At 48.6% G+C, this 13,172-nt stretch overlaps 1 protein-coding gene across 3 annotated transcripts in view; it reads right to left on the minus strand.

Annotated features, from left to right (window-relative positions):
• ARHGAP39 (Rho GTPase activating protein 39) overlaps positions 1-13,172 on the minus strand; it is a 216,131-nt gene that overhangs the window by 111,513 nt on the left and 91,446 nt on the right. For all 3 annotated transcript variants that reach the window (XM_083621933.1, XM_083621934.1, XM_083621932.1), the window contains exon 2: positions 2,620-3,057. In XM_083621933.1, the coding sequence (XP_083478059.1) occupies positions 2,620-3,057 (438 nt within the window). The remainder of the gene's footprint in view (positions 1-2,619; positions 3,058-13,172) is intronic.

The raw sequence follows: 13,172 nt of genomic DNA on the forward strand, positions 1-13,172 counted from the left end.
CCCCGCGGAAAGCCACCTGTTGCCTCCTCCCAGCTGATCTTTAATTACTACTGACACTGATCGGCTAATTGCTATTATTAATTATATTAATGATCACTGTGCGCCGTCTCAAGCGGATTGCGGGGCTCAGATGCTGTACTCCGGTTCAAATTAGCGAGAAGGAAGTCCTCCTTCCGTATCCAGATCGCTGTGGCTCTGAGGCTGCAGCGACCAGGGTTTTTGCCGGCCATTCTTTCTCAGTCGCCTCCAGAAAGCCACTCCAGCTTTTGTGTCTCACCACAGCCTGCTCTGAGGAAGCTCTCCTTGCCTGGGCAGGATTATTGGTCCACAAGCCATCTGCAAACAAGGCAGGTACCATAAGCAAGCAGAGCTGTGATGCACCAGCCAGCATCAACTGAGAACGGGGAAAACAACCATCACCTCTTCCTTGTGTATTTCAGGAAACTGCTGCAGCCTGCAAAAAGGGGAGGGAGCAGGGCCATCTGCGCAGCAGATTAAAGTCCCCTGCCTGCATTTCAGTTAGCTTTGCACTGCCTCAGAGACAAGGCCCGCTTTTGCAGAACAGGGGACCCTGGCGTCTTGGATCCCACTACAGAATGAATGAATGAATGAATGAATGAATGAATGTTTATTTGCGTCAGCCATCGGCCATAGCAATAAAACCGCAATACAATATACAACGAATAGAAGTAAAAAGTCAATTATATAAAATAGATTTTAGGGTTTTGAATCAATAGTCAAATAGTGGGTCTTATTCTGATTCCCCCGTTAAAAACCTTGCAGCCTTTGCTGTCACCTGCTCACCTTGATCTGCCAAGAGAAAGGACGCCGTGGCAATGTTTGGGTGACCCGGAATGGACAACAAAAGAGGGGTGATAACCTCATTCCTCGAGTCTTTAAAAGAGTGCAAGTCAGAAGGGCACGTGCCACCGATTCGTTACTATCCCACTAGAGAGATGCAGGTGAAAATCCTCCTAGGATGGAGATTCCAGGATGGAGGGGGGTGGGAGTAGGAAAGACTAGGAAAGGTTTTGGGGAGGCTCAGAAGCTCAGAAGGGAAGGAAGATACAAAGAGAGGGAGCAGGAGAGACAGGCAAGGCAGGCTGAAGCCTATGGATGCAGAGTCAGACCCTCTTGGTTCATCGTGGCTAGCAGTCTCTAAGGCAGGGACCATCCAGACATTTGCTGGACCACAACAACAACACCATAGATTCCGGCGTATAAGGCGACTTTTGAACCCCGGAAAATCTTCTCCAAAGTCGGGGGTCGCCTTATACGCTGGGTATGGGTGGCACGGAGCAGAGCCCACCCCGTTGCTGCCCAGTATATTGGGCAACTGGGCTTATAAGACAAACCCCCAAATTGCAGCTGCCAATTTGGGGGGTCGTCTAATACGCCCAGTCGCCTAATACACCGGAATCTACGGTAATATTAAAAAAAAATATTTATACCCTGCCCTCCCCAGCCAAGAAGGGCTCAGGGTGGCTAACACCAGGTATAAAAACAACTGATTAAAATACAACTTAAAAACAAGATTCAAATACAACATTAAAATGCAGCCTCATTTCAGTAGGAACTCAAATCAAAAACTTTTTGGGGGGATGAAAATGTCAAGTCTTCACCAAGGCCAACTATCCAGACTGGTCCTACGTGGGCCAGAAAAAAGCCAGGGAAGCCCCCAGATAGGAGTTCCATCACAGAAGGAGAAAGGAAAAAGGAAGAGGGGGAGGGGATCAAGTTGATTCCAAGCCAAAGGCCCTGCGGAAAGAAATCAGATCCCGCAGGGCCCTGGTCTCATGAGACAGAGCGTTCCACCAGGCCGGGGCCAGTGTTGAAAAGGCCCTGGCTCTGGCTGAGGCTAATCTGACTTCCTTAGGCCCCAGGACCTCCAGGGTGTTGCTATTTATGGACATTAAGGTCCTCCGTGGGGCATACTGGGAGAGGCGGTCCCGTAGGTACAAGGGTCCTAGGCCATCACCCCAACTGCTGGCTGAGGCTGGTGGGAGTTGCAGGCCAACAACTTCTGCTGGGCCACAAATTCTCTATCTGTGCCATCCTGAGACTGGCGGGGCAATCGCGGCACCTTGCCCCCGTGAACAAACTGCAGAGCGGCTACAAGCGAGCTTCGGATTGCAAACAATGGAGGAGTGTGCAAAAACAAGAAAAGAAAATTAAAAACACCTAATGCGCCCTTTCCGAGAGCCAGTGTGGTGTAGTGGTTAAGAGCGGTAGTCTCGTAATCTGGGGAACCGGGTTTGCGTCTCCGCTCCTCCACATGCAGCTGCTGGGTGACCTTGGGCCAGTCACACTTCTTTGAAGTCTCTCAGCCCCACTCACCTCACAGAGTGTTTGTTGTGGGGGAGGAAGGGAAAGGAGAATGTTAGCCGCTTTGAGACTCCTTAAAGGGAGTGAAAGGCGGGATATCAAATCCAAACTCTTCTTCTTCTTCTTCTTCCCACCAGCCAAAAGCTCATACTCCTCCCTGCTCCACAGGGTCACTGGGCAGAGCTCAGAGCACAGCCGGCCTGTGCTCAGACAGCTCCACCCACTAGCCCCGAAACCCAGAGACCTGTGGCTTCCGCCGCAGGTTCCCAAAGCCCCGCCGCAAAGCAAGGTTACCTTTCTGTTTCTTCTTTGACGGTGGCGAACTGGGAGGGCTGTCGGTGGGTCCGGCCCTGCTCCTGCGCCTTCTCCCCGCCGCCCTCCAGCTCCTGCTCCTGGGAGGAGCTGGTGCTGCCCTCGCGGCTGACATTGCTGCTGCGCCCGGGGCTGTTCTCGGTGGAGGCCCGGGGGGACTCGGTGTTCTGCTTCAGGGTCTGGAGCTTGGCCAGGGGGATGATGTCGCAGTTCTGGGGCCGGTGCCACACGGTCCGCTGGGTGGAGGCATTGTAGTAGTAGAAGCGCGAGGTGTTGGGGTCAAAGAGCTCCCACCACTGGTTCTCGTTGGTGCGCTTGATGCGCACGCCGGCGGGGGGGTCCCAGACGCACTCCCCCGTGATCAGGTTGGCGTACATGCGCTCCCGCGTCCGAGGCTCGATGATTTCCACCCATTCCAGCCTAGGGAAAAAGAAGCACAGGAAAACATTTAGAAGCTGGTTGGGATCAGTGTCGTGCTCGTAGCCCCGGGCGTCCCCAGGTGACCTCTTGTCCAGGCATTGGCCCAGACCCAGAAACGCTTCTCTTTTTTTGTATGTTATTTTATTAAATTTTCTGCTTTACAATTTAAAGTCCTCGTTGTTACATCCTTAAGATCGCGATGACTTCCCTTCTTCTCCTTCCATGGTTCATTTTGCATATCATAAAATCCCTGCATATTTTACAAAAACTGTACCATTAAGTATCCCATTATTACATCCATCAAAACTCATTTACACTCATTTACACCCCCTAATTTGGGGGGACTCAAAATTTAGGAAATGGGGAAATGGGGGGGGAGATTCCCCAAAGTTGTTGAGCTATTTTGGGGGGAGGCTTGGCCAAAATTGTTGAGCTTTTTGGTGGGAGAGGATTGCCCACAGTTACGATACGATAATTTTTATTGTCATTGTCACATACAAAACAGTTGTTGAGCTTTTTTTAGGGGGGAACGCCTAAAAAACTTCTTGCAGTCCTACTAGCGTAATCTGCTTATTACAATTGCTTCTCAAATAGTTCTAATATTTACTCCTAGAAGCTGCTCTCCTATGTGATGAAAAGGGGACTCAGGAAATTGCAGAAGACACACTTAAAATTGCAAGCCTAAACTTTTTTTTAAAAAAGTACAATGTGCATCAGCATGGTATGCCGTCGGTGAACAGAAGCAGGAAATAAAACATCTTTTAAAAGTGGCCTTCGTCCAGAACAGCTGCTCTGCAGATGGGGACGAACGCTGCAAAGGGCCTTTCAGAAGCTGAGGGTGGGTTCTGCTCTTTGGCTCAGGGCTGGAGAAGCTCTGATCATGGAAGGGTAGAAATGGAAGGGTAGGAGACCATCACCCAACTCACCAGGTGCCCCAAAAAGAAGGCAGGTCACACACACCCTGTGACCAGAGTCCAAATGACAGCATCTCATACCCCTGCAAGGTGCTGTGGGAACCAATGCAGTGGTACCTTGGTTCTCAAACTTAATCCGCTCTGGAAATCCATTCCAAAGCGTTCCAAAACCAAGGCGCGCTTTCCCATAGAAAGTAATGCAGAACGGATTAATCCGTTCCAGACTTTTAAAAACAACCCCTAAAACAAAAATTTAACATGGATTTTACTATCAGACGAGACCATTGATCCATAAAATGAAAGCAATAAACAATGTATCACAATCACACAATCAATGAATCAGTAGCTGAACTGCGTTCCACACAGTCGCAAAAACAAAGCAAAAAGAACCGCAAAAACAAAAAGGCAAAATCAATAGCAAAAACAGACAGACCTCAGCGTAACACTCAAAAGAGAAGTGTGGGACTCAAATCGGAAGAGTAGCACCCAAAATGGAGCACGTTCCGCTTCCGAAAAACGTTTGCAAACCAGAACACTTACTTCCAGGTTTGCAGTGTTAGGGTTCCAAGTTGTTTGAGTACCAAGGCGTTTGAGAACCAAGGTGCCACTGTAACTCCCTTTGCGATGACTCGAGGAAGTAAGCCAATCTGCACACAACTGTGCGGTTCCCCTTTATCACAACACAACAAGGCGATGACCTATGCTTCTCCCCCCCCCCCACCCAAAAGCATGCGGATCAATATGGCTAATCCGACCCAACAACCTACCAAAACCACAACCGCCCCTACACACATACAGTCAACTGAACGCAACCAACCAAGGTCCAGGACCCTCCTAATTTCTCACAATAACAATGGAAAATAAATAAATGTATTGATATAGAACGATGCTGACGCAAAGCTCTATTTTTTTTAAAACAAATGAGAGAAAATAAGATAATCAGTGGGGGGGGGGGGAAGGATTGATAATGGTAGCCATGGAAGGGCGGAGGGAAGTCAAAGGATTCAGACTGAGGTTGAATCCTGACAAGACAGAAGAACTGTTTTTGGGGGACAGGGGGCAGGCTGGTGTGGGGGACTCCCTGGTCCTGAATGGGGTAACTGTGCCCCTGAAGGACCAGGTGCGCAGCCTGGGAGTCATTTTGAACTCGCAGCTGTCCATGGAGGCGCAGGTCAAATCTGTGTCCAGGGCAGCTGTTTACCAGCTCCATCTGGTATGAGGGCTGAGACCCTCCCTGCCAGCAGACTGTCTCGCCAGAGTGGTGCATGCCCTGGTTATCTCTCGCTTGGACTACTGCAATGCGCTCTACGTGGGGCTACCTTTGGAGGTGGCCCGGAAACTACAACTAATCCAGAATGCGGCAGCCAGACTGGTGACTGGGAGTGGCTGCAAAGACCACATAACACTGGTCCTGAGAGATCTGCATTGGCTCCCAGTATGTTTCCGAGCACAATTCAAAGTGTTGGTGCTGACCTTGAAAGCCCTAAATGGCCTCGGTCCTGTATACCTGAAGGAGCGTCTCCACCCCCATCGTTCTGCCCAGACACTGAGGTTCAGCGCCGAGGGCCTTCTGGCGGTTCCCTCATTGCGAGAAGTGAGGTTACAGGGAACCAGGCAGAGGGCCTTTTCGGTGGTGGCGCCCGCCCTGTGGAATGCCCTCCCCTCAGATGTGAAGGAAATAAGCAGCTATCCTATCTTTTAAAGACATCTGAAGGCAGCCCTGTTTAGGGAAGCTTTTAATATTTAATGCTGTATTGTTTTTAACGCTCGATCGGGAGCCGCCCAGAGTGGCTGGGGACACTCAGCCAGATGGGCGGGGTATAAATTATTATTATTATTATTATTATTATTATTATTATTATTATTATTATTATTAAAATGAAGAGGTGAATGCTGTGTTTGAATTTAAATTTGTTATGTAAAACTTATATATACGAGAGAAAAGTAATGGGGCCAAAGAGAGGGAAAGAATGGCGACGAGGGCTGCTGTTGTGGGAAAGACAGAAAAGGCAGCATCTGCAGGTGGGAGATTTTGCTCAGGAGCAGGGAGGGTGCCCTATATTTTGCTCAGATTTAACGTCTCGGCTCAGAGGGCTCTGTTTGTGTGGGTTCCTAAGATAACGCTCCAGAATCGCTTTGAACATTTGAGAGTGCTATCTAATTGCAAAATATTCTTCATTATTCATTACCGCAGAGCTGGCCCATCTGAACAGCCTTGTTTGAATCATTTAACCGTCTTCATCATATATAGGGCAGTGCTTTAAAAATGAATGCGTTCAACGTGGATTTTTCTTTTTCTTTACCCGGGGTGCTTTCTGAACATTCAGCACCGAAGAGACGCAAGTTCTGCACATCTCTAAAGCGTGCGCCACGATACTCCTCAATCAGTGCTCTCGGCCAGCCCAGGCTTCAGCTGTGGAGGTTGAAATGTTTAATTATCATCATCAACCTTTTATTCGACCGTCAGTCAGAAAAAAGTACATTTGTCAATACACAGTTAAAACATCCAGGAAGATTTTAGAACTTAGCCAACTAAACAGATAGCCCCATATCAATACAGTCAATTATAGTCTTGCGACGCTTAAAAGCTAAAAAAAGAAATTTGGCCACCAAGGAAGGTATAGCTCTAGTGACATTATTCAGCAAGTGTAAAACCTGGTTTTCTCCGGGTAGGAAGCTAAATTGACATAGGTGTGGGTCTATAAAATTTTGTCTAAGCTCTGCATATGAAGGGCAAGTCAAGAGAATGTGTTCGGTGGACTCAACCACACCCATGGCGCAATGACAGGTTCTCTGGGCATATGGTACTCCCCTGTACCTTCTCCACAATATCGCAGAGTCAAGGACATTTAATCTAGCCGCTGTAAGAAGTCTGCAGTATTCAACATAATGGATTTCTGCAAGGTAGGGGGCTGGTATGGTCCAATAAATCTGGTCCCCTAGGAACATCCCTGGTTGAAATGTTTAATTAATTTCCAAAAGGAATTACTTTTGGGAATTATAGGTGCAGAACTGCCCAAACTGTATAGAAATTTATTCATGTACGGTGGCAAAAATGTTATTTGCCCAAAATGTAAAGAAGAAGTTCCAGCAAAAGAAGAATGGATACAAAAACTTACAGAATGCACGGAAATGGCGAAACTTACCGGAAAAATAAGAAATCAAGGTAACAAACTTTTTATAAAAGAACGGAAATGGTTTGTTGAATATTTACAGACAAACTGTAAACAGAAAATGACATTAGCAGGATTATTGTAATAACCTGCAGCTTTATAAGAGTATATATTTAAAGTAGCGGAATAAATGAGTAAGTTAAGTTAATTTGGAGCAAGCAGGAAATATAAAAAATAAATTTAAGGAACTGCAGAATGAGGGGGAAGGAAGTCAAGTTTCAAAATGTTAAAACGATTGTAAAACTACTGAAATGTATATAACTGAAAATTATAAATAAAAATAAAATAAATAAATAAAAAAGAAATGTTTGATTACCGTATTTTTCGCTCTATAACACGCACCCGACCATAACACGCATGTAGTTTTTAGAGGAGGAAAACAAGAAAAAAAATATTCTAAACGAAACAGTGGATGTATTATTTTTGTGGTTCATGCTGTGGCCACAGACATGTGATCTGACAGTGCGTTTGGAGTAGCCCAATGCAAAAATCCTGAGGATCCATGCTTTGTAACCACGTTTTTGCACCACTGCGGCCCCAGGCAACAGTGGGTGCGTGATTTTTTTGGTGCAAGATGTAGCCATGGACATGCTATGTGATCTGATGGTGAATTTGGGGTGACCCAGTGCAAAAATCCTGAGGATCCATGTGGATCCATGCTTTGTAACCACGTTTTAAGTGGGGAGGGAAGGAAAAGCACTCAAGGGACAAGGAACTCGCGTGGGGTGTGTGGAGAAGGATGCTGCTAATAATGCAGAAGAGGGGTTTAAGGGGAGAAGAAGCACGCGTGGGGTGGGTGGAGAAGGATGCTGCTAATAATGCAGAAGAGGGGTTTAAGGGGAGAAGAAGCACGCGTGGGGTGTGTGGAGAAGGATGCTGCTAATAATGAAGAAGAGGGGTTTAAGGGGAGAAGGAGCACGCGTGGGGTGGGTGGAGAAGGATGCTGCTAATAATGCAGAAGAGGGGTTTAAGGGGAGAAGGCTCCTCTCCTCTCCCGCTTTGCTCCTTTAAAGCAAGCAGGCTCTGCTTTTCTCCCTCCTCCCCGCTCATCCCCGGCTTAGCGAGCTGAAAATCTTTGCTGCTATTTAGCGAGCTGAGTGGGGAGGAGAGAGGGACAGAGAGCCTGCTTGCTTTAAAGGAACCAACCGGACAGGAGCCGCTTACACTCGTGTAAGCGGCTCCTCTCCTCTCCTGCTTTGCTCCTTTAAAGAAGCAGGCTCTCTGTCCCTCTCTCCTCCCCACTCAGCGGCTCTTCTCCCGTTTTGCTGTTTCAAAGCGAGCCACGGAGGAGGGAAGGAAGGGGAACCATGGATCCTCTGCTCACGACTGCAGCAGATCCCCCCGCCATCCGTAGGCATTCCCTCCATAACACGCACAGACATTTCCCCTTACTTTCTAGGAGGAAAAAAGTGAGTGTTATGGTGCAAAAAATACGATAATTTACTTTTCAAAACGCACCTGCCCTAGCCATGCAGCTGAGGCTTCTCAGAGAGATGCCCATCTGACTTTGGATTTCGGAGGAGGACTTAAGAGTGGGTATCTTTTCCTAGGGAAGAGGCAAAGTTCCTATTTATGCCTAGTTCGTCCTTCCTTCGGCTTTCTTCGCACCCTGCCCTCCGAAAGTGTAATGACCGCAGCCTTAGAGTCTTGTGGCCAGGGCTGTGTGTGTGTTAAAGTCTTTCCACATGGCTAGCGACTTGGGTTTATCAAAGCCATCGATCGCCCTCTCCTCCAATAATCCGTTTGATCCTCTCTTAAAGCCATCAGGGCTGGTGACCTTTGCTGCCTAGTTTAACTATGTGCCGGCCTTCATATACTGGGTGGACGTGGATTGCACAAAAACAAAAACCCAACACACAACTTGCTTTATATATAATGCAATTGTTGAAGCCGCACATTCCCAGCGTGATCACACTCCTCTTTCAGCGACGTCTACACTGGCTTGGCCATGCCCAGAGAATGGAAGGATCTCCCAAGGATCATGCTCTATGGCAGCGGTTCTCAACCTGTGGGTCCCCAGATGTTGTTGGACTACAACTCCCATCATTCCTAGCCAGCATGACCAGTGGTCAGGGATGATGGGAGTTGTAGTCCAACAACATCTGGGGACCCACAGGTTGAGAACCGCTGCTCTATGGGGAGCTGGCTTCTGGCACCAGATCAACTCTGTGCTACAAGTAAAGGTAAAGGGATCCCTGACCATTAGCGGACGACTCTGGGGTTGCGGCGCTCATCTCGCTTTATTGGCCGAGGGAGCCGGCGTACAGCTTCTGGGTCATGTGCCGGCATGACTAAGCCACTTCTGGCGAACCAGAGCAGCGCACGGAAACGGCGTTTACCTTCCCGCTGGAGTGGTACCTATTTATCTACTTGCACTTTGACGTGCTTTCGAACTGCTAGGTTGGCAGGAGCAGGGACTGAGCAACGGGAGCTCACCCCGTCGTGGGGATTCGAACCACCGACCTTCTGATCAGAAAGCCCTAGGTTCTGTGGTTTAACCCACAGTGCCACCCGTGTCCCCTGTGCTACAAAGATGTCTGCAAATGTGATACTAGGAACATCAACTCCGTCGGATGGGAGTCACTCGCAGATGACCACAGGGCCTGGAGACAGTCAGGTTGTGCATCAACAGCAGTGACCAGAGAATGAATGACCTCTGGGAGGAACGCAGGGTGAAGAAATGCTGTGGTGCATCTGCAGCAGCACAATCAGACGCCTTCATCTGCCCCAGCTGCAACAAAACATGTCTCTCCCATATCGGTCTCTACAGCCAGAGCAGACGCTACAACCTCCCGACAGCTTGACCTCACCCCAAAGGCACACTCCGGCCTTGTCTCCCGAGACAGACAGGTGCCAAGGACAGCGTTGAAGCAACTGATCCGCGTGTCAAAAATCCTATGAGTTGCGTCAATATTACCGCATTAGCCTGAATATAAGCCTCACTTTTTCCGCAAATTCCGACCGTGAAAAGTCAAAGTGCGGCTTAAATTACAAAAACTGGCTTTTATGATATCGCTGCTGAAACAGACATGCGGTAAAACGGAACGGGTGTGGGTGCCTGTGGAATTTTAAGGGAGCGGCTTACATTCGGGTATTGTCTTTTTCTTTCCTTTTTTCCCCCTTGAATTTTAAAGGTGCGGCTTATATTCGGATGCGGCTCATATTCAGGCCAAAATGGTACTATCTGAAACTGCATAGGCAGGAAACCAAGTCTCAGAGACAGGACTCACATTTTGTAGTTTACTTGATATTTCTCTTGGCATATTTCATTGCATGTTTCTTTTACATGCGTCCAGCACTGCATGGATGCTGTTCCATGTTTTGCATTTTTAGAGGGGGGTGGACTAACAAGCTGACACCTGAACCTTCCAGATCCTATAACTCCTTTAACAAGCAGGCGCCCCCCCCCAGCCTTGCTGCCCCCCTCCACCTCCAAGCCTGTGACCCCTGCTGGGATCCAGGCAGCATCTCCTGAAGCTGCTCTGCCAGGGCACATTTTGCCTTCAGCTTCTTAGGATAATCCCTTCTTCTGGGCCCTGCCACATCCGACTCCACATCTCCTCCCCCCCCCCACCGCCAACAATTCACGCATCGCATTCTGTCTCCCTCCCCTTCTTCTGTTCCGCTCCAGTTCTGGGTTTTGCCAGCTCTCCCACCCGCACTCTCAAAACAAGGTTTGATTCCGGCGCACACCGCCAGTCAACGACCGCCATGCCAGATCCACCACGCTTGACATTTGCAAGCGGGGTTGGGGGGGATGGCTACGACACCACTCCAGCCTTCATGCAACACCGTCGGGCAAGATCAGCTGCACAGCCTAGCTGGCTGGCTGTCAGGGGGCAGCCATTAGAACCGGGGAGGGAGGCAGGGGGGCTGTTGGGATACAGAGAGCCTCTGAAACTCCTGAGGAGCAGTTCCTCTTCTAGCGGTGAGAAAAGCCACACCTCCAGTGAGGAATAATAATAATAATAATAATTTATTATTTACACCCTGCCCATCTGGCTAGGTTTCCCCAGCCACTCTGGGTTGCTTCCAACAAAACACTAAAATACAATCACCTATTAAACATTAAAAGCTTCCCTAAACAGGGCTGCCTTCAGATGTCTTCTAAAAGTCTGGTAGTTATTTTTCTCTTTGACATCTGGTGGGAGGGCGTTCCACAGGGCGGGTGCCACTACCAAGAAGGCCCTCTGCCTGGTTCCCTGTAATTTGGCTTCTCGCAGCGAGGGAACCGGCAGAAGGCCCTCGGGCGCTGGACCTCAGTGTCCGGGCAGAACGATGGGGGTGAAGAGAGGGAAGGGGCCAGCCAAACGAAGAGAGGGATTGAGGATGCTTCTGAGAGCCCCAGCACCTCACCTCGCCAGGCTGGCCAGGAGGGACGCACGCCCCTTCCGTCGCCCGGCTTGTGCAGAGGGGTGAAACACAAGGAGGGGGGAGGAGACTTGGGGTGCTGAAGTTCTTACGTTGGGGGAGAAGCCGGAAGGGGCCACTCCCGGATTCTGCAAGGGACTGAGACGGACATGACTTGGTAGATCTGCACTGTAAATAGTTTGTACAATAAAACCTGTAAAAGCCAGGTCGGAGTCCTGCCTGGTTACTCACGAGCAATCACCCCCAGCATCTGACACTGGCGTTGCCCACACCCAATAAGAGCTCCAGGTATGAAGGGTGCAGGTTCCGGAAGAGAAGGCTTAGCTCGGCCTGTGCCCCTCTGGATCACTCGCAAGGCGAAGGAGCCACTGCTCTCGAACTCCGTCTCGGCTTACTTGCCTGCCTACGGAATCAAGAGCTCCCTGCTTGATCTGAAATCGAGGTGATTATGAAACCATGATTTAAATATCACACAGGGTTTGGTTTGGGCCATTCGCTGACATGAACCGTCCCAAGTTTGCAATTCGTGTGTTGTTGTTTTTTCAAAGGAGCATGCGGACTCGCTGGTGGTTGCTATAACAAAAACCTTTGTTTGCAGCTAAACAGAGACTTTATGCTACCCAAGAGCACAATCTCGAGCCTCTGGCTAATGCAGCTCTCTTCCCTTCTGCACCACAGAGTTTGCATCTGTTTAGATAAGCAATTGCAAAGGGAAGAGTTTCTCTCCCGTTCCCTCAATAATATACACCAAGTGCCCAGAATTTGCAAGAAGCAGAGGTTGGTATTTAGTGGGTGGAACAGGTTCCTTCCCCATTACATGGAAAGGAAATTCTCACACTGTCTAAATCCGCGTTCCCCAGCCTGGTGCTCTCCAGATGTTTTAGCTAGACATTACATCAGAAATTTCTTTTAAAAGGGGCATGAGCTTTTACCCACTGGGGTTGATTGCCAGGGCTATGTACAGTGGTACCTTGGTTTGCAAACTTAATCCGTTCCGGAAGTCTGTTCCAAAACCAAAGCGTTCCAAAACCAAGGCGTGCTTTCCCATAGAAAGTAATGCAAAATGGATTAATCCGTTCCAGACTTCTAAAAACAACCTCTGAAACAGCAATTCAGCAAGAATTTTACTATCAAATGAGACCATCGATCCATCAAATGAAAGCAATAAACAATGTACTGCAGTCACACAATCAATGAATCAGTAGCTGAACTGGGTTCCACACAGTCGCAAAAACAAAACGAAAAGAGCCACAAAAACAAAAACGCAAAATAAATAGCAAAAACAGACAGACCTCAGCATAACACTCAAAATGGAGCACATTCAGCTTCTGAGAAAAGTTCACAAACCGGAACACTTACTTCCGGGTTTGCAGTGCTTGGGTTCCAAGTTGTTTGAGTAGCAAGGTGTTTGAGAACCAAGGTACCACTGTACATTATACCTTATGGAATTACATACACACTTACTGCAGTAAGATACAGTTATGGGTTTTAAGGCTGTGGGACCCTTGCCAGTCCTGAATCTATAGCAGGGTGAGATACACATCTGTGGCCTATGTGCATCTCCTGCTCTCTGCCCCAAGCAAGCCACGAGGCCAGTTCAGCTTGGCCCCCAACCACAACCAGATACAAAGCAAGGACCCGGAAGTGGAATCTGACT

The sequence above is a fragment of the Podarcis filfolensis genome, assembly GCF_964270895.1.
Source record: "Podarcis filfolensis genome assembly, chromosome: 7".
Classification (NCBI taxonomy): domain Eukaryota; kingdom Metazoa; phylum Chordata; class Lepidosauria; order Squamata; family Lacertidae; genus Podarcis; species Podarcis filfolensis.